This window comes from Cynocephalus volans, chromosome 6 (assembly GCF_027409185.1).
Source record: "Cynocephalus volans isolate mCynVol1 chromosome 6, mCynVol1.pri, whole genome shotgun sequence".
Taxonomy (NCBI): Eukaryota; Metazoa; Chordata; class Mammalia; order Dermoptera; family Cynocephalidae; genus Cynocephalus; species Cynocephalus volans.
The window spans coordinates 47584927-47609411 of NC_084465.1; the positions used below are offsets into that span (position 1 = coordinate 47584927).

The window sequence follows — 24485 nt, forward strand, 5'->3', positions numbered from 1 at the left end:
AATACTTACAGAATCTATGGAACTGTGTAATGTTATGCCCTCATGAAGTGACTTCTGAAAAGCTTAGATGAAAGGGAGAAGTGAGCAAAAAAGAGGACTATTTTCTTTTGAGGGATTGAAAGAAGGCCAGTATGGCTGGAGGGGGAAGAACAGTACAAGATGTGGCTAGAGAAGCCAGGAGAGCTTTATGTACCACACATAACTTTATCCTAAGCACAAGTGACATGATCATACTTAAAAATTTTAAAGATGATGTTAATTGCACTGTAGGATATAGATTGGAGAGTGCCAAGTCTAGAGAAAAGTAGAATAGACTGGCAAAAATTCAGAAAAGGTATGGTGATTCGATTAATTTGCTAGGGCTGCCACAATAAAGTTCCACAGACTAGGTAGATTAAACAACAGAAATTTATTTTTTCACAGTCTGGAGGCTAGAGATCTGAGATCAAGGTGTCAGCAGTGTCAGTTTCTTCTGAGGACCATGAAGGAAGGTTCTGTTCTGGGCATCTCTTCTTGGCTTGTAGGTGATTATTTTCTCCCCATGTCTTCACATTTTCTTCTTTCTGTATGTGTGTGTCCAAATTTCCTCTTCTTGTAAGGATACCAGTCATGTTAGATTATGGCCCACCCTAATGGCCTTATTTTAATTTAATTACTCCTTTAAAGACCTTGTCTCCAAATGCTGTCACATACTGAATTATTGGGGATTAGGAATTCAACTTAAGAATTTGGGGGGTACAAAATTCAGCCTATAAAAGTGATTTATGCTGATAACAGTGAAAATGGAGAGAAGTCGACAGATATGAAAATTATTCAAGAGGTAAAACTGGCAAATCTTAGTGATAGATTAGGAGTTGTAAGATGGAGAGGAAGGTTTCACGGATGACACCAAGGGTTTTCCTTTGACAGGTACTCTGGTAGATAGCAGCGACTTCCATTGGAGAGAGCAAACTGAGAAGCATATATAAGAGGAAAGACGATGATGAGCTCTGTTCTGGACGTGCTGATTTTCAGGTGCTTTTGTGACATTCAGCTGTACATGTCAGGCAGTTTAATGTATGGATTTAGAGCTCAGAGAAGAGGTGTGGGCTAGAAGCACAAATTTGGGAGACAGCAGCTAATTGATGGCTGTGGAAGCCATGATGATGGAGAGATTGCCTACAGAAGAAAAGAAATACTCGTATGCCTAGACAGAGCCACAGGAATATGCAACTTATAGAATTCATAAAGAACCATGTTTTTCAAAGTGTTATATACATTTTGAGATGGGGATAGCTATAATTTCTACCTATACATTTAAAAAAGTCTTATCCTTACACACATACACACACACACACACACACACAAAAACCGGGGGGTGGGGAGAAGATATAACAACCACAATTACTTGAAGTTGATACGACAAGCAAACAGAAAGGACATTGTTGGGGGGGAGGGGGGGAGGGAGGAGGGAGGGAGGTTTTGGTGATGGGGAGCAATAATCAGCCACAATGTATATCGACAAAAGAAAATTAAAAAAAAAAAAAAGAGTCTTATCCTTTATTTTTGTGTATTTTATATTCATATTTTATTAGTATAATCATTATATTTTATAAACAAATAGGTAAACATATTTGAGTGTGAATGTGGCAAGGGAAGCCAAGGGAACAGTGTTTTAAGGAGAGTATCATTCATACTCTATTGAATTTGATTAATAGTTTAAGAACCAAAAAGCATATTACTGGTTGAATTTTTAGAATACTAGTAAACCATGCATTCTCAAACAGAGGCAATATTGATCCCAAGAAGGAGAAGATAGTTCTGGTTTTTATTTGGCAGGGAGAGAGGGACACAAAAAATCGTAGATATTACAGTGGTTTGTGGCCTTCAGAGCTCAGCCATACCCTACAAAATCTTATTCCTTAGTATTTAATTTCTCTTGTTAGAAAGAAACTAAATTTTAGTTGAATGAATAATGATTATACTCGTATTATATACTATATATAAGTATATGTATTATATATGTATAATTAATTAATTTTTTCTGTGGGGGATGATAATGAAAAAGAAGCTTGAGACAATACAGTAAACTGTGGGAAGGGTTTTAAACCCTTTAACACTGTAGTTTAACAGTGATCTCTAAGGAAGAGTGTGGTTTTAGGGATTTGAGTTTGAAAAGGAACTTTTACTTTTTACCCTACGTATTTTAGTATTGAATTTTTTACATCAAGAATTTACATCCTTTTTGGAATTAATCTTCAGATTATCTATGTTACTCCTCCAGAAAATTGAAAAAAGGAAGCATCATATTTAATCCTTTTGTCAGAGATAACCTGGGTTAAAATTTTGTAAAAAGTCTATTTAACTGTGTATATTTTAAGTCCTATCTCTTCTACCTTCAAAATATACTTAAAATCTGACTATTTTTCACTATCACCCAGTAAGTACCACCTTAGCCTAAGCTCCCAATTTTTAAAACAAAAAGTCGATTGCACCCTAAACATTGTTCTTTCCATTCTGAACAATGTACATAGAAAAACCAACATTTTTATTTTAACTGAAATTCTTTTGGTTGTATAGCGTTTCTCATTTTGCTCTGTGGTGTTCTTCTTGAAGTCCCTATTTAATTTCTATATCTTCCTTCTTTATAATCAGACACAGCACAATGATTCCTCCCGAAGGCTATTTTTCAACAAAGAGAATTATTTTCTTTGCCTTGTATTTACTTTGCCAAGTCCCTCTGCTTTGAATCCAGAAGATGTTTAAAAACTAATTTAAAATTCATATCTACTTGGTTTCTTTGATCAAATCTGCAGGCTTCCTTATTCACAACATAATTTCTGCACAGAGATCTCTGGCATAGACTTCTTGCTAAGTCTTTTACATTCCTTTCTTTTGATCTTAACTTAGCTCCCTCTGCTTCCCTCTGACCTCTTCTCAATAAGCACACTGACTTAGAAAAACCTTATCAAGGACCAAAAAATTATATTGTTGATCCTCACCTCATCTTTGTGTCTGCAAGGTAGAGGTAAATTGTATCTTCTTTTTTTATCAGATTTATCCCTCTACTTCTGTTTTTGATTCCACATCTTCCCCTCTTTCTGTTTTTTCCAGTATCAACCTCTTTCTCCCCTCCTTCCTTTCAGTCCACCATCTAAAAACAAAAAGCTGGGTCCTTTATTTCTAATGACTTCTTTCTTTCACACCCAGGTTTGGGTAAGCTACCTTGTATCTTCTACTTTCCTGTTTGTCTTTTGCCCCAAACCACTGAAATCAAGCTTTCACTCTACTGAAACAGTTCTTCCTCAAGGCACTCTGAGGACCCAACTGCCAAATCATTCTGCCCACTTCTTACATAGTGTTTTACTTCACTCCTCTGAGGTTAATTGACTACTTATTTTGCCCTAATTCTCTTCTCCTTCAGATACTTCTGCTCTTCAGAATTCCTTCACTGATTCTTTCTCTTCCACTTATCTCTCCTTTTAAAATATTTTATTTATAAAATTTCAAACACACACCAAACTACAGAACCAATGTTTAGGACAGTGAATCGCTATGTATCCACCATCCAGTTTCATCAATTACTAACTTTACAGACAATCTTAATTTATAAATATCTCTACCCATTCCTCTCTCTCCACTCTGAATTATTTCCTCCACCAACATTTAAGTAATGTTCTTCTGGATTGTATCCTCAACATTATTTTCTTACCATGCTGACGGTTTCTACCACCTCCAAATGATAATGCCTAAATCTATTTCTTTAGCCCAGATCTTCCTCTAGCAAGAGATTTATGTGCACTAGTTTAGATCATCTCTGCTTGGTTTCGGCAGCATAAGCCTAAATGAACTAATCAATCTTTGCCCTCCTGCTGCTCCATTTTGGTAAATGGAATACCAAATTATCCTGTATTCTATTTTGGTAAATGCAATACTCAATTAATATATTTTATGTCTTTATGTTATGGCAGAATATAAAATACATATTATATGTGTCTATCTATAGGTGCATCATTTACATATACATAATACACATCATGTAATTATGCATATATATAGATATAGATACATAAAATCTTTGTTGCATACTATCTTATCCCCAAATCCACTTTATTATTTCTTATCCACTGTACCTTTTCCTTCCATCTGAATCTACCTAACCTCTTTTCATCTCTAAGGACTTTTCATGTCCTTTCTTGTTCCAGCAACTATGTGTCCTCCTTTGTATGCATCTTTGGTAATTGACTCTACCTCTTAATTAGACTATGAGAAGTCTTTGGGATTGACTGATTCATTCATTCATTTGTTTAACAATTTCATAAGGGTTCTTCAGGATATGAAACATATGGATGAATTCGCTAATGGAATTATGGAGATAATCCCAAAATCTGTGGTTGGCAGGTTGGAGCGCCAGTACAGCCAATGTTTCAGTTCATGTCCCTGCGCTGGAAAAAACATGTTCCAGCTCAAAGGCAATCAGGCAAAAGGAATTCTTCTTACCCAGCCTTTTCGTTCTATGAAGGCCTTCAACTGATTGGATGAGGCCCACTCATATTAGGGAGGGCAACCTGCTTTATTTATTGGTCTACTGATTTAAATGTTAATTTCATCTAGAAATACCCTTACAATCATACCCAGGATAAGGTTTGACCAAATAACTGGGCATCCTGTAGTACAGTCAAGTTGGCCCATAAAATTAACCGCCACAACAGTATTTATTAGGTACTACTCTACACCAGTTATCAGTGATACTATGATGAACAAGACAAATTAGTTTTATTGATAAATTACAAATACTGTTAGCAGTATTGACAAACTACTATATAGTGCTTATTATGCCTGGCATTATTTTAAGCACTTCATAAGAATAAACTCATTCAATCTTCTTAACAAATTTTGAGGTGAATTTCCATTTTACAAATGAGCAAATTGAAGCACAGAGAAATTAAGTGACTTATCCAAAATTTCACAGCTAGTAAGTGGTAGAATCAGAATTTGAACCTTAGTATTGTGGCTCCAGAGTTCCTGTTCTTAACCATTGCTCTGTTCCTTTAATTAAATAGGAAAATATCATTATGATGGAGAATGTGGGATGCTATGTCTATAATAGAGTGCAGCTAACTTATGGGAGCCAAGAGGAAGTGACACCTAAACTGAACTCTGAAGAAGGGGCAAGGTTTAAAGGCCAATAACTGAAAAAGACTACAAAAGAACCTTCTAGAACCTGAAAGAATTTGAGTGTAATTGGAACTTTCACCTCAGTAGTGTGTAACAAGAGAAAGAGGCTGGGGCAATTAGATCATAAAATGCCTTGTAGGTTGTATTAAAGTTGAATAATAACTTATTGTATCAGTCAGAGAGATCTCAGGTCAAATTTCAGTTCTGCTATTTTCCGTACAATTCTGAGCATTCTTAGTCTCTTTTTACAGTGAAATAACAAAGTCTCAAGGAAACTGCTTTTATGACTCTTCTTATAAGAATCCTTGTAAGACTGTTCCATTTGTTCATTTAGTAAATATTAATTGTGTGCCTTTTATGTTCTGTCACACTCTAGATACTGAAAATAACAGTGGTTAAAAAAAAAAAGACAAAATAAGGCCTCTTCTGTCATGGAGCTTACATTCTTTTGGTTGTTTTAAGGTTTAAGTGAGAAAACATCCTGTAGTACCTGTTACATAACAGACATTCAGAAAATGTTAACTTCTCAGCCAAGGTTCACATATAATTTAGAGTATGGACACTTCGTGTTTTTCTCCGTTAAAAATACATACTTCATGGCTTTGAAGTTTTGAGTGACTCATCACTAAGAAGATAGAAGTAGCCGGATTATCTGGTACCCATGTTTTCTTTCAAAAGGTGTGTTTAAGATTTACAATTTTCTTCTGTTCTTCAGCAATTCTCAAACGCCTTGAATAGTTCCTGTTATTTCTAAAAATCTATTTCGGTAAGTCTGTGAGGTTACAAAAATGAAATGCCTCAAATGAATTTATGGTTAATTGTAGAAATAGATATGACGCATTCAAAAGAAATAAAGGAAAATGCTATAAAAACTGATAATTCGTACAGAGTTTAGTGATGTGTGGAGCATTGAGTAGTCAGTTATAGTTGGAAGAACAGGGATATATTTAATGTAGATTTGCTTTTCTCAAGACTGAGCAGTTACAAAAATAGATTTATTTATAAAATGTGATACTTATAATGATATCACAATTATTATTATTATTAAATATATGTGCTGGAGATAACTGTAGATGACCAAGTTATGCAGTCATCACCCCTGTGATGTACATTGTGCCTGTGTTGATTATTCTATTGTCTTCCAAATTGTTAGCTAGTATTCTCAGTCTATATTATGTTAATACACCAACACTTCTAAAGTGGTGGGTGCTTGAGTTTAACTTAAAGGCTTACGCTGCATAACTAGTACTTATTTAAGAACTATAATTATATTACAATATGTTTACATCTTTTTGTTGATTTCTGTTTAATTTATAAATTCCTCAAGTTTAGAATTCTAAATTAATTTCTCTTAAAAGTAGTCTCAGATCATGTACTTTTATTTTTACCTTTGAAAAATGAGAAACGTGAGGTCATATGAGATGAAAACTGTTTGGAAAACAAAATGTAAATGTAACCTTTGATACAATTAAGATCAAAATATATAGCACTCAAGCCACTAGAGAAGATGAAAGCAAACAAAAATTATCCACAGAACAAACACAGAAAACAAAGGAAACAGAAAGAGAGCATAAAATGAAATGATGAAAGCAAGAACAACATAGTAGTTAAACAGGTTCGGGTTATAATTTTATTAAATGACAAAAATTGTATTTAAAAATAGAACTGAAACATGTTATTTTTGAGTCACATCAAAAAGCAAACATAGGAAAAAAATTAAGTGGACAAATATTTCTCAAATGAAAGCAAGCAAGATAGTATTAACTTCAGATAAATAAGACAATGGTATATAGAATAATGAGAGTCACACAAACTTTAAGTAACTATATTTGATATTCAAAATGACATGTATAATAGTTGGGGAATATATAATTAACTCAAGAAATACAATACCTGAATAAAACCATTTCAGTTAATAAAAAGTTTCCTTAAAAATATTTTTATTGTTGTTTTAACTAGTGAAGAAATTCCTTCAGCTTATTGTGGAGTGAGGAGAAATGTCTCAGTCTATGATTATTGTCCCAAAATATATATTAAAACAATTTTTTAACATAAGGGAAGTAACTAATTCATTTTATGAGTCATGCATAACCCTACTTCCAAATTAGATGAATGTATATTTGTATACACACATGCATACACTCAGAAGGGAAAAATTGGATCAATCTTGTGTAAGACTACAAATACAAAATTCTCAGATGTAAAAACAAATTAATTTCAATAGTGTGTTAAAATAATTATCTGAATTATCTACCTAAACAAGTAGGATTCATGTCAGCAATGTAAGGATCATTTAATGTTAGGAAGTCTATTAGATTAATACCCCAGTGTCTCCAGTAAGGAAATCTATATGATCATTTATCTCAGTACATAAAAGGCAGTAAAAATAAATTCAATATCTAGTACTTACATTTTTTAATTTTAAAACTTCATAAAACTAGACATAAAATTCTTTTTTAAGAAATCATGGTAAAAAATACACAACTTAAAATATTACCATCCTGGGCCGGCCCGTGGCTCACTCGGGAGAGTGCGGTGCTGATAGCGCCAAGGCCCCGGGTTCGGATCCCATATATGGATGGCCGGTTCGCTCACTGGCTGAGCATGGTGCTCACAACACCAAGTCAAGGGTTGAGATCCCCTTACCGGTCATCTTTTAAAAATATATATATATATATTACCATCCTAACCATTTCTAAGTATACTGTACAATAGTGTTAACTATATGCACTTTGTCATGTAACAGATCTCTAGAACTTTTTCTTCTCCCAAAACTAAAACTATATCTATTGAAATACTCACCCTTTTCCTATCCTCCAACTCCTGGCAAGTAAGTACCATTCTATTCTAAGAGTTTGACTATTTCAGATAGCTCATATAAGTAGAATCATGCATATTTGTCAGTCTGTGACTGGCTTGTATCAGTTAGCATAATGTCCTCAAGGTTCATCCATGTTTTAGCATATGACAGAATTTCCTTCCTTTATATACCACATTTTCTTTATCCATTAAGCTTTCAGTAGACATTTAGGTTGCTTCTACGTTTTCAATCCTGTGAATAATGCTGCTCTGAAAATGTGTGCAAATAAAGCTTTGTAATTCTGCTTTCAGTTCTTTTAGATTTTTGAAGTACGAGGGTACTTCAAAAAGTTGGTTAAAAAATAGAATTAAAAGATAATATAAATCTTTCTTTGAAGTTTTTGAAGTACCTTTGTATACCCTGAAATGGGATTGCTGGATCATTTGGTTATTCTATTCTTAATTTTTATTTTATTTTTATTATTATACATGTTCATGGGTTTCAGAGCTGACCGTCAGCACTTGAGCCTAAAATGTGCTGAGCAGATTGCATTTATTCCCTGTGTCCCCCACCCAACCTCTCCCAAATACCCCTCCCCTCCTCCACTGGAAACCCTAGATCTGTTCTCTCCCTCTGCAAGTCCAGCACAGAACTGTGGTCTTTCTTTCCTTCCTTCTATCTCTCTTAACTCCCACTTATAAGTGAGGACATACAGTATTTTACCCTCTGTGCCAGGCTTATTTCACTTAACATAATTTTCTCCAAGCTTGTCTATGTTACTGTGAATGGCAGAATTTCATTCTTTTTTATGGCTAAGTAGTATTCCATTGTGTGTATATATACCACATTTTCCTTACCCAGTCATCCATCGATGGACATTTAGGTTGGTTCTATATCTTGGCTGTTGTAAATATATAGCTGTGATGAACATGGGAGTGCATGTATCCCTTCGACATGATTTCCATCTCTTTGGGTATATACCCAGAAATGGGATTGCTGGATTGTATGGTATGTCTATTTGTGGTTGTTTGAGAAATCTCCCCACTGTTTTACATAGTGGCTGTAATAATTTACACCAAGAGTTTAGAAAGTTCCCATTTGTCTGCATCCTTGCCAGCATTTTCTCAGTCTTTTTGATTATAGCCAGTCTAACTGGACTGAGATGATATCTCAATGTGGTTTTAATTTGCATTTCCCTGATGATTAGTGATGCTGAGCATTTTTTCAAGTATGTGTCAGCCATTTGTATGTCTTTCTTCAGTAAGTGTCTGTTTAGCTCTTTTACCCATTTTTTAATTGGGTTACTTTTTTTTTTTTTTTTTTTTACTGTGTAGTTGTTTGAGTTTCTTGTATATTCTGGATACTAATCCTTTGTTGGGTGTATAGTTTCCAAATGTTTTTCTCCCACTCTGTAGGTCATCTTTTCACTCTGTTGATTGTTAACTTTGCTGTTCAGAAGTTTTAAGTGTGATATAATCCCATTTATTTATTTATTTTCTTCTGTTGCTTATCCTTTTGGGGTCATATTCATGAAGTCTTTGCCCAGTCCTACTTCCTGAAATTTTTCCTTTAGTAGTTGTTTAGTTTCAGGTCCTATACTTAAGTCTAATCCATTTTGAGTTGATTTTTGTACATGGCAAAAGGTGGAGGCCTAGTTTCATTCTTCCAGTTATGGATGTGCAGTTTTCCCAGCACCATTTATTGAAGGGATAGTTTTTTCTCTTATTTGTTTTCTTGTTGCCTTTGTCAAAGATCAGTTCACTGTTAGTATGTAGGTGGATTTTTGGGTTCTCTATTCTGTTCCATTGGTCTGAGTGTCTGTTTTCATGCCATTACCATGCTATTTTGGTTACTATAACTTTGTAGTATAATTTCAAATGAAGTAGCGTTATGCCTCTGGCTTTATTTATTTATTTTCTTGCTCAGAATTGTTTTGGTTATTTAGGGTCTTTTGTTGTTCCATATGGATTGTTTTGGCTCTTCGGGGTCTTGTTCCATAGTATTGATTTTTCTGTATCTGTGAAGAATGTCAGTATTTTGATAGAGATTGCATTGAATCTATAGATCACTTTGTATAGTATTGTCATTTTCACAATGTTGATTTTTCCAATCCAAAAGCATGGTGTGTCTTTCCACCTTTTTCTGTCTTCTTTTATTTCTTTCAGTAGTAATTTGTAATTCTCTTTGTAGCGATCTTTCATTTCTTTGGTTAAATAGATTCCTAGATATTTTATATTTTTTGGTGACTATTGTAAATGGGCTTACTTTCTTGATCTCTGTTTCTGTTATTTCATTATTGGAGAATAAAAATGCTGTTGGGTTTTGGGTGTTGATTTTGTATCCTACAACATTACTGAAATTGTTAATCAACTCTCAGATATTTTGGTACAGTCTTTAGGTTTTGGTATATACGGGATCATGTCATCTGCAAACAGGGGAAGTTTGACGTTGTCTTTTCCAATCTGGATGTCCTTTACTTCTTTCTCTTGCCTGATTGCTCTTGCTAGCACTTCTAATACTATGTTAAATAGGAGTGGTGATATTGTCTTGCTTTTTCTGCATCTGTGGAGATAATCATATAGCTTCTGTCCTTGATTTTGTTGATGTGTTGTATCACATTTATTGACTAGCATATGTTGAACCACCTTGTCTCCATGGGATGAATCCAACGTAATAATGGTGTATAATTTTTTTGATATGTTGTTGTATTCTGATTGCTAGTATTTTGTTTAGGATTTTTGCATCTATTTTCATAAGAGATATTGGCCCATAGTTTTCTTTTTTTGTTGTATCTTTGTATGGTTTTGGTATCAGGGTGGTGATAGCCTGATAGAGTGAGTTTGGGAGAGTGGCCTCTGTTTTAATTTTTTGGAATAGTTTGAAGAGAATTGGTATTAATTCCTCTTAAAAGGTTTGGTAGAATTCAGGAATAAAGACATGTGGCCCTGGGCTTTTCTTTGTTGGGACACTGCTAATGACTGCTTCAATCTCATTTCTTGTTATTGATGTGTTTAGGTTTTCTGTGTCTTCTTCATTCAGTCTTGGCAGTTTGTATGTGTCCAGAAATTCATCTATTTCCTCCAGGTTTTCAAATTTGTTGGCATATAGTTGTTTATAATAGTCTCTAATGATTCTTTGTATTTCTGTTATGTTTGTTGTAGTGTCTCCTTTTTCATTTCTGATTTTTGTTATTTGGGTCTTCTCTCTCTCTTTTGTTAACCTAGCTAATGGTTTGTCTATTTTTGTTTATATATTTTTTTAAAAAAACAACTTTTTGTTTTATTCATCTTTTGTATTGTTTTTTGGGTCTCTATTTCATTTAGTTGTGCTCTCATCTTAATTAATTCTTTCCATCTACTAACTTTGGGATTGGATTGTTCTTGTTTTCTAGTTTTTTGAGGTATGCTGTTAGGTTGTTTATTTGAAATTTTTCTATTTTTTTGATGTAAGTGTTAATTGCAATAATCTTCCCACTTAGTACTGCTTTTGCAGTATCTCACATGTTTTGTTATGATGTCTCTTTATTTTCATTGGTTTCAAGAAGTTTTTGATTTCCTGTTTAATATCTTCTTGGACCCATATGTCTTTCAGGATGCTGTTGTTTAATTTCCACATTTTTGTATAGTATCCTGAGTTTTGCTCATTATTTTTAGTTTTAGCCTGTTGTGGTCTGAAAAGATGCTTGAGATGATTTCAATTTCTTAAAATGTGTTGACACTTTATTTGTGACTTAACATGTGGTCTATCCTGGAGAATGTTCCATGTGCTGGTGAGAAGAATGTGTATTCTGTAGTTGCTGAATGAAATGTTCTGTAGACATTTCCCAGATCCAGTTGGTCTAAAGTGTAGTTTAAATCCTGTGTTTCTCTGTTGATTTGTTTTCTGGATGATCTGTCTAGTGCTGAGAGAACAATTTTCAGGTCCCCCACTATTACTGTATTTGGATCTATCTCTTTCTTTAGGTCTAATAGTGTTTGCTTTATATATCTGTGTGCTCTGGTTTTTGGTGCATGTATATTTATTATTGTTATGTCTTCTTGCTGAATAGATCCCTTTATCATTACATATTGGCCTTCTTTGTCCCTTTTTATGGTTTTTGGTTTTGATATAAGAGTAGGTACTCCTGCTCATTTTTGGTTTCCAGTTGCTTGGTATATCTTTTTCTATCACTTCATTATTAGTTTGTGTACATCATTACATGTGAGGTGGGTCTCTTGAAGATAGCATATAGTTGGGTCTAGCTTTTTCATCCAATCCATCAGTCTCTGTTTTGATGAGTGGGGAATTTAATACATTTACATTTAGTGTTGTCATTGAGAGATATTATCTTACTCCTGCTATTTTATTGCTTTTTGTTTAGATATTTTAAATATCCTTTGTTCCTTTCTTCCTGTTTTATTATTCATCTTTGACATTTGTTAGTTTTTTGATGTGATAAGATTTAGTTTCTTTTTTGTTTCTGATTTACGTTTGTGTTTTACCAGTGGGTTTTGTTTGTTCTTGTATGTTCGTGGTAGTGATTATTGTTTTTCAGATTCTAGATGCAGGACTCCCTTGAGAATTTCTTGCAGGACTGGTTGTGTGATGATGAACTCCCACAGTTTTTCTTTGTTTGGGAAATACAGTATTTCTCCCTCAATTCTGAAGGATAGCCTTGCTGGGTATAGTATTCTTGGCTGGCAGTTTTTTTTTTTTTAGTATTTTGAGAATGTCATCCCATTTTTTTCTCACCTGTAGAGTTTCAGTTGAGAAGTTTACTGTAGGTCTGATGGGGGCTCACTGATAAGTGACTTGATGCTTTTCTCTTGCTGCTTTAAGGATTCTCTCTTTGTCTTTGAGCTTTGCCAGTTTGACTTTAATATGTCTCAGGGAGGATCTTTTTGGATTGAATCTGTTTGGTGATCTTTGAGCCTCTTAGATCTGGAGGTCTGTGTCTCTCCCTTTAACTGAGAAGTTTTTCATTATTATTTTATTGAGTAGATTTTCATTACCAAATGTAGTGTCAGGGAGTTCTTCCCTATATTTTCTTCTGGAAGTTATAGTTTCAGGTCTTAGTTTTAGTTTTTTAATTTGTTTTGAGTTAATTTGTATACATGGTGTAAGGTTCAGCTTTATTCTTTTGCATGTGTGCATTCTGTTTTCCCAGCAGCATTTATTGCAGAGACTATCCTTTCCCCATTGTGTAGCCTTGACACCTTTATCAAAGATCATACAACCATATATGTGATGGTTTGTTTCTGGGTTCTCTATTCTGTTCCTTTGGTCTATATGTCTATCTCTGTGTTAGTACCATAAACTAACTTTATGTTAGTTTTGATTACTGAAACTTTGCAGTTTGTTTTAAAGTCAAGAAAGTTTAGGCCTCTAGCTTTGTTTTTCTTTCTCAATATTGTATTTGCTATTCAAGGTCCCTTGAAATTCCATTTGAAGTTTAAGATTTTTTTTTTTTTTCAAAAAGTGTCTGAGGTTTGGATAGGGATTGCATTGAATCTTTAGGTTTCTTTGGGTGCTTTGGGTAGTATGGAGATTTTAACAGTATCAAGTCTTCCAATCCATTAACATAGGTTCTCTTGATATTTATTTGTGTCTTCTCTAATTTCTTTTTGCACTGTTTTGTAATTTTCATTATACAAGTCTTTTCCCTTCTTGATTATGTGTATTCCTAAGTACTTCATTGTTTTGGATGTTACCATGTATCTTCATTTCCTTTTCAGATTACTTAGTGTATCAAAATGCAACTTATTCTTCTGTATTGATTTTGTATCCTACAACTTTTCTGAATTCCTTTATTGGTTTAACAGTATTTTTTTGCATGGAATCTTTAGGATTTTCTATATGCTGGATCATGTCATTTGTGAACAGAGATAATTTTACTTCTTGCTTTCCAATTTGGATGACTTTTATTTCTTTTTCTTGCCGGATCATTCTGGCAGGACTTCCAGTGCTATATTGAATAGAAGTTGGCATCCTGCCTTGTTCCTGATCTTAGAGGAAAATCTTTCAGTTTTGCACCATTGCGCATGATGTTAGCTGTGGTCTTTTCAAATACAGCCTTGATTCTGTTGATATAATTACCTTCTAGTATTACTTTGTTGAGTGTTCTTTATCATGAAAGGATGTTGAATTTTATCAAGTGTTTTTTTCTGTGTCAGTTAAGATCATCTGGTTTTTGTCCTTCATTCCTTTAATGTGCATGATGATACTTCTTTAATATAATGAAAAACATCTACTCTAAACTTAGATACACAAGACACAGTACACTTGAAACAAGATCTCGGGAATCTGAATGTGTTTTCTGATCAGTGCATAAGAAATAAAAAATTATATGATTTGCCTTTTTTATGATACAAGATTCCCATCTGAAATTCAAAGCCATGAGACTTGTTCAAGAGACAAATAACAATGAAAGTGAAATGTGCATAGGTATAAAAGTCACAAATCAGTACTTGTATTTTTCATTCATTATTTTGTTCACTCATCACATCCAAAATTAGAATTTTATTTTTAGGACAGTCAGTAGTAATATTTGAACATTAGATATATTTTATTTATAATGTTACTTTGAGCCATACGAAATTGGCATTTTTGTGCATAAAAAATAGTAGAATATTAGCAAACACTTATTGTATACCACATATGTAGATGTGCCTTAAAGTATTTTAAAATCTCTTGGAGTGTGATTCCTTTTTAACAGTGTTAAAGTACTTTGTCTTCTCTAAACAGATGATACTTGTACTGATATTTATTTTTTCTTTTTAGTGGTTACGTTCTAAAACATATATTCAAAGTTGAATGAAAGCATCGTGATAAGCTGAGTAGTGGTAATTCCTGTGATTTTTTAAAAAAACAAAACTATATCTAGGCTTCAGCTATTCTCTTTTGGAACAGTAAATTATTTCCTATTAGTCATCCTTGGTCTAAGCATGCTTGGTGCATCATTTGGTCATAGTTACACAAATTACATTCTCAATATCAAAGGATGATGATGATAGTAATCATTGTAATAACAGTAGCCAATATTCCTTGAGACTTGACTTTATGTTAGGCACTGTCCCAAGAGTTTTATCAGTTTGTTTAATCTTCACAATTATTCTGTAGTATAGGAACTGTTACCCTCTCAGTTTTACAGATGAGGGGTAAAGGCAGAGAATGGTTAAGCAAATTGCCCCAGGTCACATAGCTAGTAGAACAGGGTAATGACTGATAACTTGAACATGAGACACGATTTGAATCATCTATATATTTCTACTTAGTTACTTAATAATTCCATTTATTGGTATTCAGATGTCTAGAAATTTGACTTAAATAAAATTTAAATAAAATTTCAATGTTACATCTTATCAACTATAATTTTTTAAAATAAATGAATACATTCATTTCTTGGCTTACAGGATGGACAACCTGAAATTTTATACATGTTTTGGAATTCGGTTACTCAGGCACTTTCTTCTCAATTTCATATGGCAACAAACTGTAAGTTTAATATTTATTTTGGAAATTCATTTCAACGTTTTTCAGATTAAAATTTGATGTTAAGAAGTTTTGCTCTGTTTGTTTACAAAACAAACTTACTGTTATTTTTAAACTCCTGGCTAATTGTGATCTTTTCTAGAAGTTTAATCTAGAGTCTCTTAGCCATATAATCAGCTCTATAATTAGTAAACAAACCTTTTATATATTTTTATAATTACTATTTAGAGTTAAATTCTCTGGAAGAATAAGTTAATTCTCCATAATTCAAATATTGAAAGATCTCTGAATTTTTCCTATGTAGGTGGTGTAAAGTTATTGATGTTGCATAATTTAGTTCATGCTTTTATAGAATTATTTTAATTTTTAACTAAAGTATATAAAAATTCAGAGACTTTACAAGTTTTTCCTTATTGTTAAAAATGAAGATTTAATGAGTGAACAAATGAATTATCTGCATCATAAATTAAAAGTTGGTCGTCCAAATATAACCCACAAAACTTTTCTTAATTTGTTGCTGTCGAGAAATAATGGCACAGGGTAGTTCTAAACAGTGAAATATGCAAACTGACTAATATCTTATGGGTGTGCTTGTCTGAATACTTTATGTATGGTCATTGAATGTACCTAGGTTTTTTAAAAAGGGTGAAGCATTTGTGTTTAATTAAATTTTTATACACAAACATTTACTAATAGTACCTGCTAGAAATTTATTTCTAACAGTTTTGGAGGCTGGGAAGTCCAAGAACAGGTTGCTGGCAAATTTGATATCTGTTGAGGGCCTGTTTCCTGGTTCTCACTGTGTCCTCACATGGCAAATAGCTTTAGGGAAGCTCTCTGAGGCTCTTTTATAAAGGTACTCATCCCATTCATGAGGACTCCTCTCTCTTTACCTCATCTCCTCCCAATCATATCCCCTCTTAGTACCATCAAGGTCTTAGTCTGTTTTCTGCTGCTATAATAGAATGCCACAAACTGAGTAATTTATAAATAATAGAAGTTTACTTGGCTCATGGTTCTGGATGCTGGGAAGTCTAAGATTGAGGCACCTCTTCTTGCTATGTCATAATGTGGCAGAAAGGATCACATGGTGAGGAAGAACATGAGATAGACAGAAGGAAAGGCTGAATTCATCCTTTTATCAGGAGTCCACTCACAGGATAACCAACCTACCACCACAGTAACAGCACGAATCCATTAATGAGGGCAGAGCACTCACAGCCTAATCACCTCTTAAGGCCTCACCTTCTAATACCATTACATTAGCAATTAAATTTCAACATTAGTTCTGGAGGGGACATTGAAAGTGTAGTAATCACATTGGTGATTAAGTTTCAACTTATGAATTTTGGGAGACACAAACATTTAGACCATAGTATGATGTTATAGATGTCGTCCACATTTTCACATGCTCATTTGCCAAGTATATAACTTTTTTATTTATGTGTTTGTTCAAATTATTGCCCCCCCTCACTTTTTATTGTAATTCTTGTCCTCTTATTGAATCATAAGGGATCTTTATATATTCTGAATTCAAAGTCCTTTCTTAGATGTGTGTTTTACAGATATTTTCTCCTAGGATGTGGTTTGCCTTTTCATTTTCTCACCAGTACATTCCAAAGGGCACAAGTTTTTAATTTTGATAAAATTCAATTTATCAATTTTTTTTTTATAATTTGTACTTTTTTTTGACTTAGGAAATCCTGTTCTAACCAAAAGTTGGAATTACTTTCTTTTATATTTTCTTCTAGCAGTTTTACTATGTTCATTTTTAGTTAGTTTTTGTATATAGTATGAGTTATCTCAATGTTTATTTCTTTGTATAGGGCTCTAAGAGATTATTCTCTGCTTATTGACTTATGGGGCTCTTTGTTGGAAATCATTTAGTTATATATGTTGAAGACTATTTCTGGTCTCTGTTCCATTTTTCTGAATGTATATGATTATATAAGTACAATAGTGTTTTGATCACAATAGTGTAAATCCTCCTATTTATTTTTAATCAAAATAATTTTGGTCCTTCTAGGTCCTTTGCATTTTCGTATATATTTCAGAATCAGCTTGTCTTTTCAATATAAATTGACTGCTGGGATTTTCATTAAGATTGCACTGAGTCTACAAATCAATTTGCAATGAATTTACAACTTATATTGAGTCTTGTGATTCTCAGCATGATATGTATTCCCATTCATTTAGGTCTTTTACATTTTGTCTTATAAATGCTGTATAGTTTTTATTCTGCAGGTATGGCAAATCTTTTCTTAAATTTATCATTACTTCATGTATTTTGATGCTATTGTAAATATATTGTTTTTAAATTTTACTTTATAATTGTTCATTGTTAAAACATAGAAATATGAGGATATTTCAAAAGTTCATGGGAAAATAGAAATAAAAGATAGTAAGAATCTTTCCATGAACTTTTTGAACTACCTTCATATAATTGATGTTTGTTTTTCAGCCTTGTGTTCTCTGACTTTGCTAACCTGCAGAGGTAGATTTCTCTGGATATAGATGATCATGTGTTCTGCAAATATAAAGAGTTTTACTTCTTTTCTAGTCTGGTATTTTTTTTTTTTTTCCCCGTTGCCTTATTACACTGGCTAACATCTCCAGTACAATGTAGAATGGAAGTAGAGCGGACATTTTTGCCTTGTTTACAATCTTAGAAAGCATGCAGTCAACATTAAGTATGTTACTAACTGTAGGTTTTTCAATGATACCTTTTTTCAGGTTGAGGAAGTTCTTTTGTATTTCTTGCTTGTTGAGTTTTTATTTTGAATTGTTGATTTTTCCCCAATGCTTTTCTGCATCCGTTTAGATAATCAGATAGTTTTAATTATTTTTATTTTAATCTTAATATGGTGAATTACATTGATTTCAAATGTTAAACTTACCTTGCATTCCCAGGATAAATCCTACATGGTCATGATGTATTATACGCTTAAAGTGTTGTTGTATTCAATTTCCTTAAAAATCTTAAAGATCATTTACATCTATATTAACAAGATAATTATCCATAGTTTTCTCTTCTTGTAATATATTTTTCAATTTTTGGTAGCAGGGTAATGCTGGCCTTAGAGAATAAGTTGAGAAGCATTCTGTTCGGTTCAAATTTCTCTACCAGTTTGTGGAACTAGTGTTTCTTTCTGAACAGTTTGGTAGAATTCACCAGTGAAGTCATCTGGGCCTGGAATTTTCTTTGTGGCAATGTCACAAACTACAAATTTAACTTCTTTCACACATACAGGACTATTCCGTTTATCTACTTGTTCTTGAGTAAGTTCTTTCAAATAATTTTTTCAATTCATTGACATTTTCAAAGTTGTTGGTATATAGTTGCTTGTAATGCTTCCTTATTATTCTTTGAATGTATGTAGAATCTCTTTTTTTATGTTATTAATTTGTTTCTTTTTTGTAATAATTATTATTAAAGTATTATTAATTTTCTTAACCTTCTCAGACACCAGCTTTCATTGATTTTTCTATTTTCAGTTTTATTGTTTTCTGCTCTTAAGATTATTGTTTTCTTTCTTTGCTTTTATTTTGATATGCTCATTTTCTTGTTTCTTAAGGTTAAGTTTAGATTATTGTTTCAACCTTTCTTTTCTAGTGTAAGTGATTAGTGCTTCAAATTTCGTTATAAGGAGTATGTTGGCTACATTCCACAACCAACTTAATATTCCAAACATGAGAAGTTAAAAGAATGATGAAGTGAACATCGTAAACCTTTGCCTCTGATTCAATAATTGTTAAGTTTTCCAACCAAATGGGCATTTTTAAAGTCAGTGAAATTTAAAATTCATGGTATTATTTTATGAGGTAGATTTTCAAATATTCAGATTTAGTATTATGTAAATATAGCCTTTCAGTTGTCTCTTACTACATTCATGGAAGTAATGGGTTTTCATGAAAACAATTATCATCATGAAACTTTCTTTAAAATTTTACTTTTCACATTGTAAGCCAATTATGTTTGATGGTATGCGTTTACTGACATACCAGTAATACAAGATGCAAATTTACCTACAAAATGTGAAAGCATAATTGCAAAATTTATTAAAATCCCAATTTTGGGGATAAAAGAAAGCTAATGTAAAGCTGATTTATGGAAGCATTTTGAAACCCTGACATCTAAGTGAAGAGTTGTCTTCTTACAGTAATCACTACTGGGATGTGGTGGTGCAGGAGAGTCCAATTATAACTGTTTGGACTCAGTTCACTGGGAAGGAAGGAAAGGATGTATTTACTCAGCTGACCATGATTTCCTTTTCACTGAGCCTCAAGAACAACCAGTTAGAAGGTCTTTCTAAGTATTACCATCTCCTTTCCCTCAGAGAGTTCTACAACTATGGAGAGGGTCTCATTCTATAATGTGATAGAGGGGGTCTGTATTTATACCTTAAATTAAACCGTCCACTGCTCTGTCTTTCCATACTTTTCCCCTCAGATACAAGACAGTGGAGTGGATATTCTTTCACTGACCAACCTGTACTTGCAACCAATTTTAGACTTGACTAACCAGAAAATCACACTGATGTGCATCATAACCCAGGCTAGTTGGAGTTTCCTTGTACTGATTATTGTGCGGATTACTTTCAATCTCTTAGTGTTGCTAATGTTTAGATAAAAATTCACTCAAATAAAACAAATTTATATTTTCTACTAATCACACTGAATGGGGAATGATAACAGTGCCGATTTTCCATGGTTAGTTGAATGGTCTGTCAGAAAGAAAACTGTGTTTTGAAAAGCTTTATGTCAACATAAATATAAATCCCCCTTATTGCTGTTAAGCTATAGCTCACATAGTCTAGCCTTTAGTAACATATTTTGAAACTATTTAAAATAGTTTATAGTATTGATTCCAGTGTAACTTTATTAAAGTAAACATCCCTCTTCTATTATTTCTATCACAAAACTTCACAGAGAGAGCAATATTTTAATGTTGAAACAGATTTTTCTCTTATTTATGCTGTCATGACACCTCGCTCTCCCTACCTACCTCTCATTTGTCTAAGCCTGCCTGCATGAATCATTTCCAAAATGTCACACTCTACAACATCAAAGTGTTTCCTGTTCTCTGAAGGATGATGCTTTTTGAAACTGGAGAAACCAGTTTCCCATTATTAAACATAATAAATTAGGGATTAGTTGTATTTGGATCAGAAGTCACATACATCTTAAAAAGAAGGAAAGGGTCATTTGGTGGACTTTTACTCGCATCCATGAAAAGGTAACAGTTACACAAAATGTTCTCCCTTAATAAACTAGAACACTGAATAAAATTTATGAAACAGCTGTTTTCGGACACTGGGCAGCGGGCAGCAAGCAGCACAAAACTGTGATCCTTGATGAAGGGAGACAGATTGAACACTGAAATCACCCCTGCTTTCTACCTGGCAATTTCCAGATGCTCCACAGAGAAATGGGAATCAATATAGTGTCTGCCATTCTTGCTGAGTTGAGTTCCAAATTCCTTAAAGGAATACAAGAAAATCTGTCACTTAACAGTGTAAATTCACATATCCAACATCCAATTAGAATGAATACATGGAAAGAAACAGGAAAATGTGGCCCATAACCAGGAGAAACCAACACAGAAGCTAAAGAATATATGGAATGAGCAGACCAGGAACTTAAAACACTTCTTATAAACGTTATAAATATAATCAAATATTTAAAGAATAGCATAAACATAATGAGATAAATGGATACTAAAATAAAAAGTCAAATAGAAATTCCACATATTAAAAATATAATATCTGACATTATTTTACTAAATGAGATTAGTAGCAGATATAACCTTGAAGAGAAAAAAAAAAAAAATCAGTGAACTTGAAGACGTAGCCATAGACATTATTCAGACTAAAAGGCTGAGATTTTATTTAATTTCTTCTTTCCTTTATTGAGTCGTTTTCCCATCAGGGAAGGCAGCCTTATTTAAAACTTGTACATAATTGTTATATATTGATGGTTTGTGAATCAACACTGTAATACACAAAGAGATGACAGAGTTCCGGGTTTTAAGTTTTAATGATGAAAACATTGTCTCAAAGAATGTCTAATTTTTTGTCAAATGAGGCAGTTGTCTTACTACCCTGCAGGTAAATAACCCTTTCCTATTTAGAAAAAGACTGAGATTTTAAAACAAACTTAAAGAATGTTAGAGTCTCAGGACCTGTGAGACATGTCAAGTTGTCTAACATACATAATTGGAATCTCAGAGCTGAGAGAGAATAGGAGGAAGAAAAAACAAGTCAGAAAAATAGTTGCTGAAAATATTCAAAACATGTTTATTATGTACTAAATGTGTGTCCTCCCACCCCCATGTGACTGTATTTAGAGATAGGGCCTTTATGGGAATAATTAAGGTTAAATGAATGCATAAGGGTCGGCCCTGATCATACAGGGTTACATTCTTATAAGCGGCACCAGAGAGCTTCCTAGCTCTCTCTGCACACAAACACCAAGAAAAGGCCATGAATGGACTTAGTAAATAAAGGCGGACAACAGCCAGCCCGGAAGAGAAATTGAACCCTGCCAGAAACTTGTTCTTGGACTTCTAGTCTCCAGATATATGAGAAATAAATTTCTATTGTTTAAGCCAAAACAAACAAACAACAAACCTCATTTATGGCTGTTGTATCTGTTGTCAAGTATTAAGTAAAAATGTTCTTTATTTAAAAACTTTTAAAAAATCTTGGGCTTGCTGTAGTCATTATTTTATTGTCTCTCTTTAATAAGCACATTTAATTTGTATTTTAAATATTTTCTCAATATGACAGGAATCTACAAAAAAAAGCTTTTAGTATACTTGAAAAATTTCAAACCTTTAATCATTACACTTTCCAAAGTCGTTTACTATTGATTTGTTTAGCACATTTTTAGTAGAAATTTTATAAGGTAAACTTCATCCCAACAATCCATAAAAACAATAAGAAAGTAGAGCTCTAGGACTGGGACGAAAATGTGCTTATTTGCTAATTTTAACATCTCTGTCAATTCTGGGTCTGTGTTGTTTGGTTGAATTTTCTTCTCTTCATGGATCATATTTTTCTACTTCTTTGCATGTCTAATAGTTTTTTATTGGATATCAGACATTATGAATTTTATCGTGTTTGGTACTGGTTACTTTTGTCTTCCTGTAAATATTCTTTTTCTGATGCTGTCATGCTGCTTAGAAACAGTTCGATTCTTTTGAGTCTTGCAAAACTGGAGCAGTGGTTAATACAGAGCTTATTTTTTCCCGCCACTGAAGCACAGCTCTTCTTAGTGTCCTTCCAAATACCCTGTGAATTGCAAGGTTTTCCAGCCTGGCTTTAGGGAATAGGCATTTTTCACAGACTTGTGTGAGTATAACAGATATTTTCCCTGTAATCCTTTTCTGTGTTTTTCCCCCCCCAGACTCTGTAAGTTTCCTCATATACATGTGCTGATCAGTGTTTTGGTGAATAGTTGAGGTGAATCCTTTACAGATCTCTGGAGTTCCCTGTCTGTGCAGCTCTCTCCTCTTTGGTACTCTCTCTTGTGAACTCTGGTTGCTTCTGTCTTTGGAGTCTGGGGGACAGTGCGGGTATAGGGGTCTGTTACCCCTTCCTGTACCATGGCCTGGAAACTCTTTTAAGGAAATAAACTGGGGCAATCATAGGGTTCACCTCATTTGTTTCCTGTCTCACAGGGATCACGGTCCTTTGTTGCATAATGTTAAGTATCTTGAAAGCCATTATTTCATATATTGTGTTCATTTTTTGTTTCAGATAGTAGGGTAAATCTCGTCCCTGTTATACCATGTTGACCAGAAGCAGAAGTCCTTAATTTAGTTTTAAAAGCAATTATTAGAAGCACATTTCGAAATATTATTTGGAGTGTACGTGTTGTGTGTTATGGTTAACGGTACTGTCATGTACCTGTCTGTAGTCATCTGCATTTCTTTCCTTAACCGTTACCAACCTTTAGTACTCTTCACATACCTTACTTTTTCCCATTTTGCTCACTCTCAATAATCAACCTTATTTCCTGGGTCATCAGGACAGTTATTGTTATTAGTAAACTCTTTTCCTGTACCTTCCTTCCAAATCAGAGTTTTATTCCTCCCTTTGGGATTCAGATGATAAGGTTACTTTCCTGCTTTTCATTTACTGGTGTCCAATCCTGCTTTTTACCCTCTTCCTCCTAGTAACATCACTTATACTTCTCCTTTATCTATCTTGGATTTCTCCTTTTCTTTTGCTTTTTTCCCCTCAGGTACACACCTATTCAAGTTACTCCCATCTAATAAAAACTAACATAAAACTGGGGAGTTCCTCTTTAGTCACTGCTTACTCTCTCCTCTTTTTAACCAGATTTCTCAAAAGAGTAATTTGCATTTCTTGTGTTCACTTTCATACTGCTGATTTCTCAACTATGTTTAATCTGGCTGTCTTCACTATTCTACTGAAATTGTTCTCAGTAAGATAAGCAATGACCTACTTCTTAATTGCCAAATCTAGTGTATGTTTTTCAGTTCTTATCTTATAGGACCTATCTGGCTTGTATAGTTAAAGAAGCTACTAAGAGGAAATATTATATTTTCTGACAGAAAATCCCATTAATATTTCACATTGAGTAGTCTGTTAGTTCCGATAGCATTATTACTTTAATAACTTCCTTTGAGAGGATTACAAAGTAAGCTGTTTATAAAGCATCTTCCATTTTATAGCACATACAGTCCCTGAAATGTACTGTGGTACTTTTAAAAATTATAGACAGGCAATATTAAGGAGCACAACCATCTGCAGAGTTGAGGATTATACACAATGTAACAGATTGTCTAAGTAAGTGATATTTTGGCAGAATATATCTAAAGGGAAATTATTCTAGTTAGGAACATATTATTTCTTTGTATACATGTTCATGATTTTTTTTTTAAAGTTCTACTAGAAGGTATAATCAAGGAGTTTGACAAACAGTAAATTTACTTTATTCAAAAGGAAAAAGATTTTAACCATCAAGATTCAAAATAGTTCCTGAAAGAAATCTGCTGCTTCAATTATCTATGGGTGATGGTTTTTCCCAA

The 24485-nt window shown here is 33.4% G+C and overlaps 1 protein-coding gene across 1 annotated transcript in view; it reads left to right on the forward strand.

The window, feature by feature from the left end:
• COG5 (component of oligomeric golgi complex 5) overlaps nt 1–24485 on the forward strand; it is a 338885-nt gene that overhangs the window by 184736 nt on the left and 129664 nt on the right. Inside the window, exon 11 of the mRNA XM_063098584.1 lies at nt 15349–15430. Within this exon, the coding sequence (XP_062954654.1) occupies nt 15349–15430 (82 nt within the window). The remainder of the gene's footprint in view (nt 1–15348; nt 15431–24485) is intronic.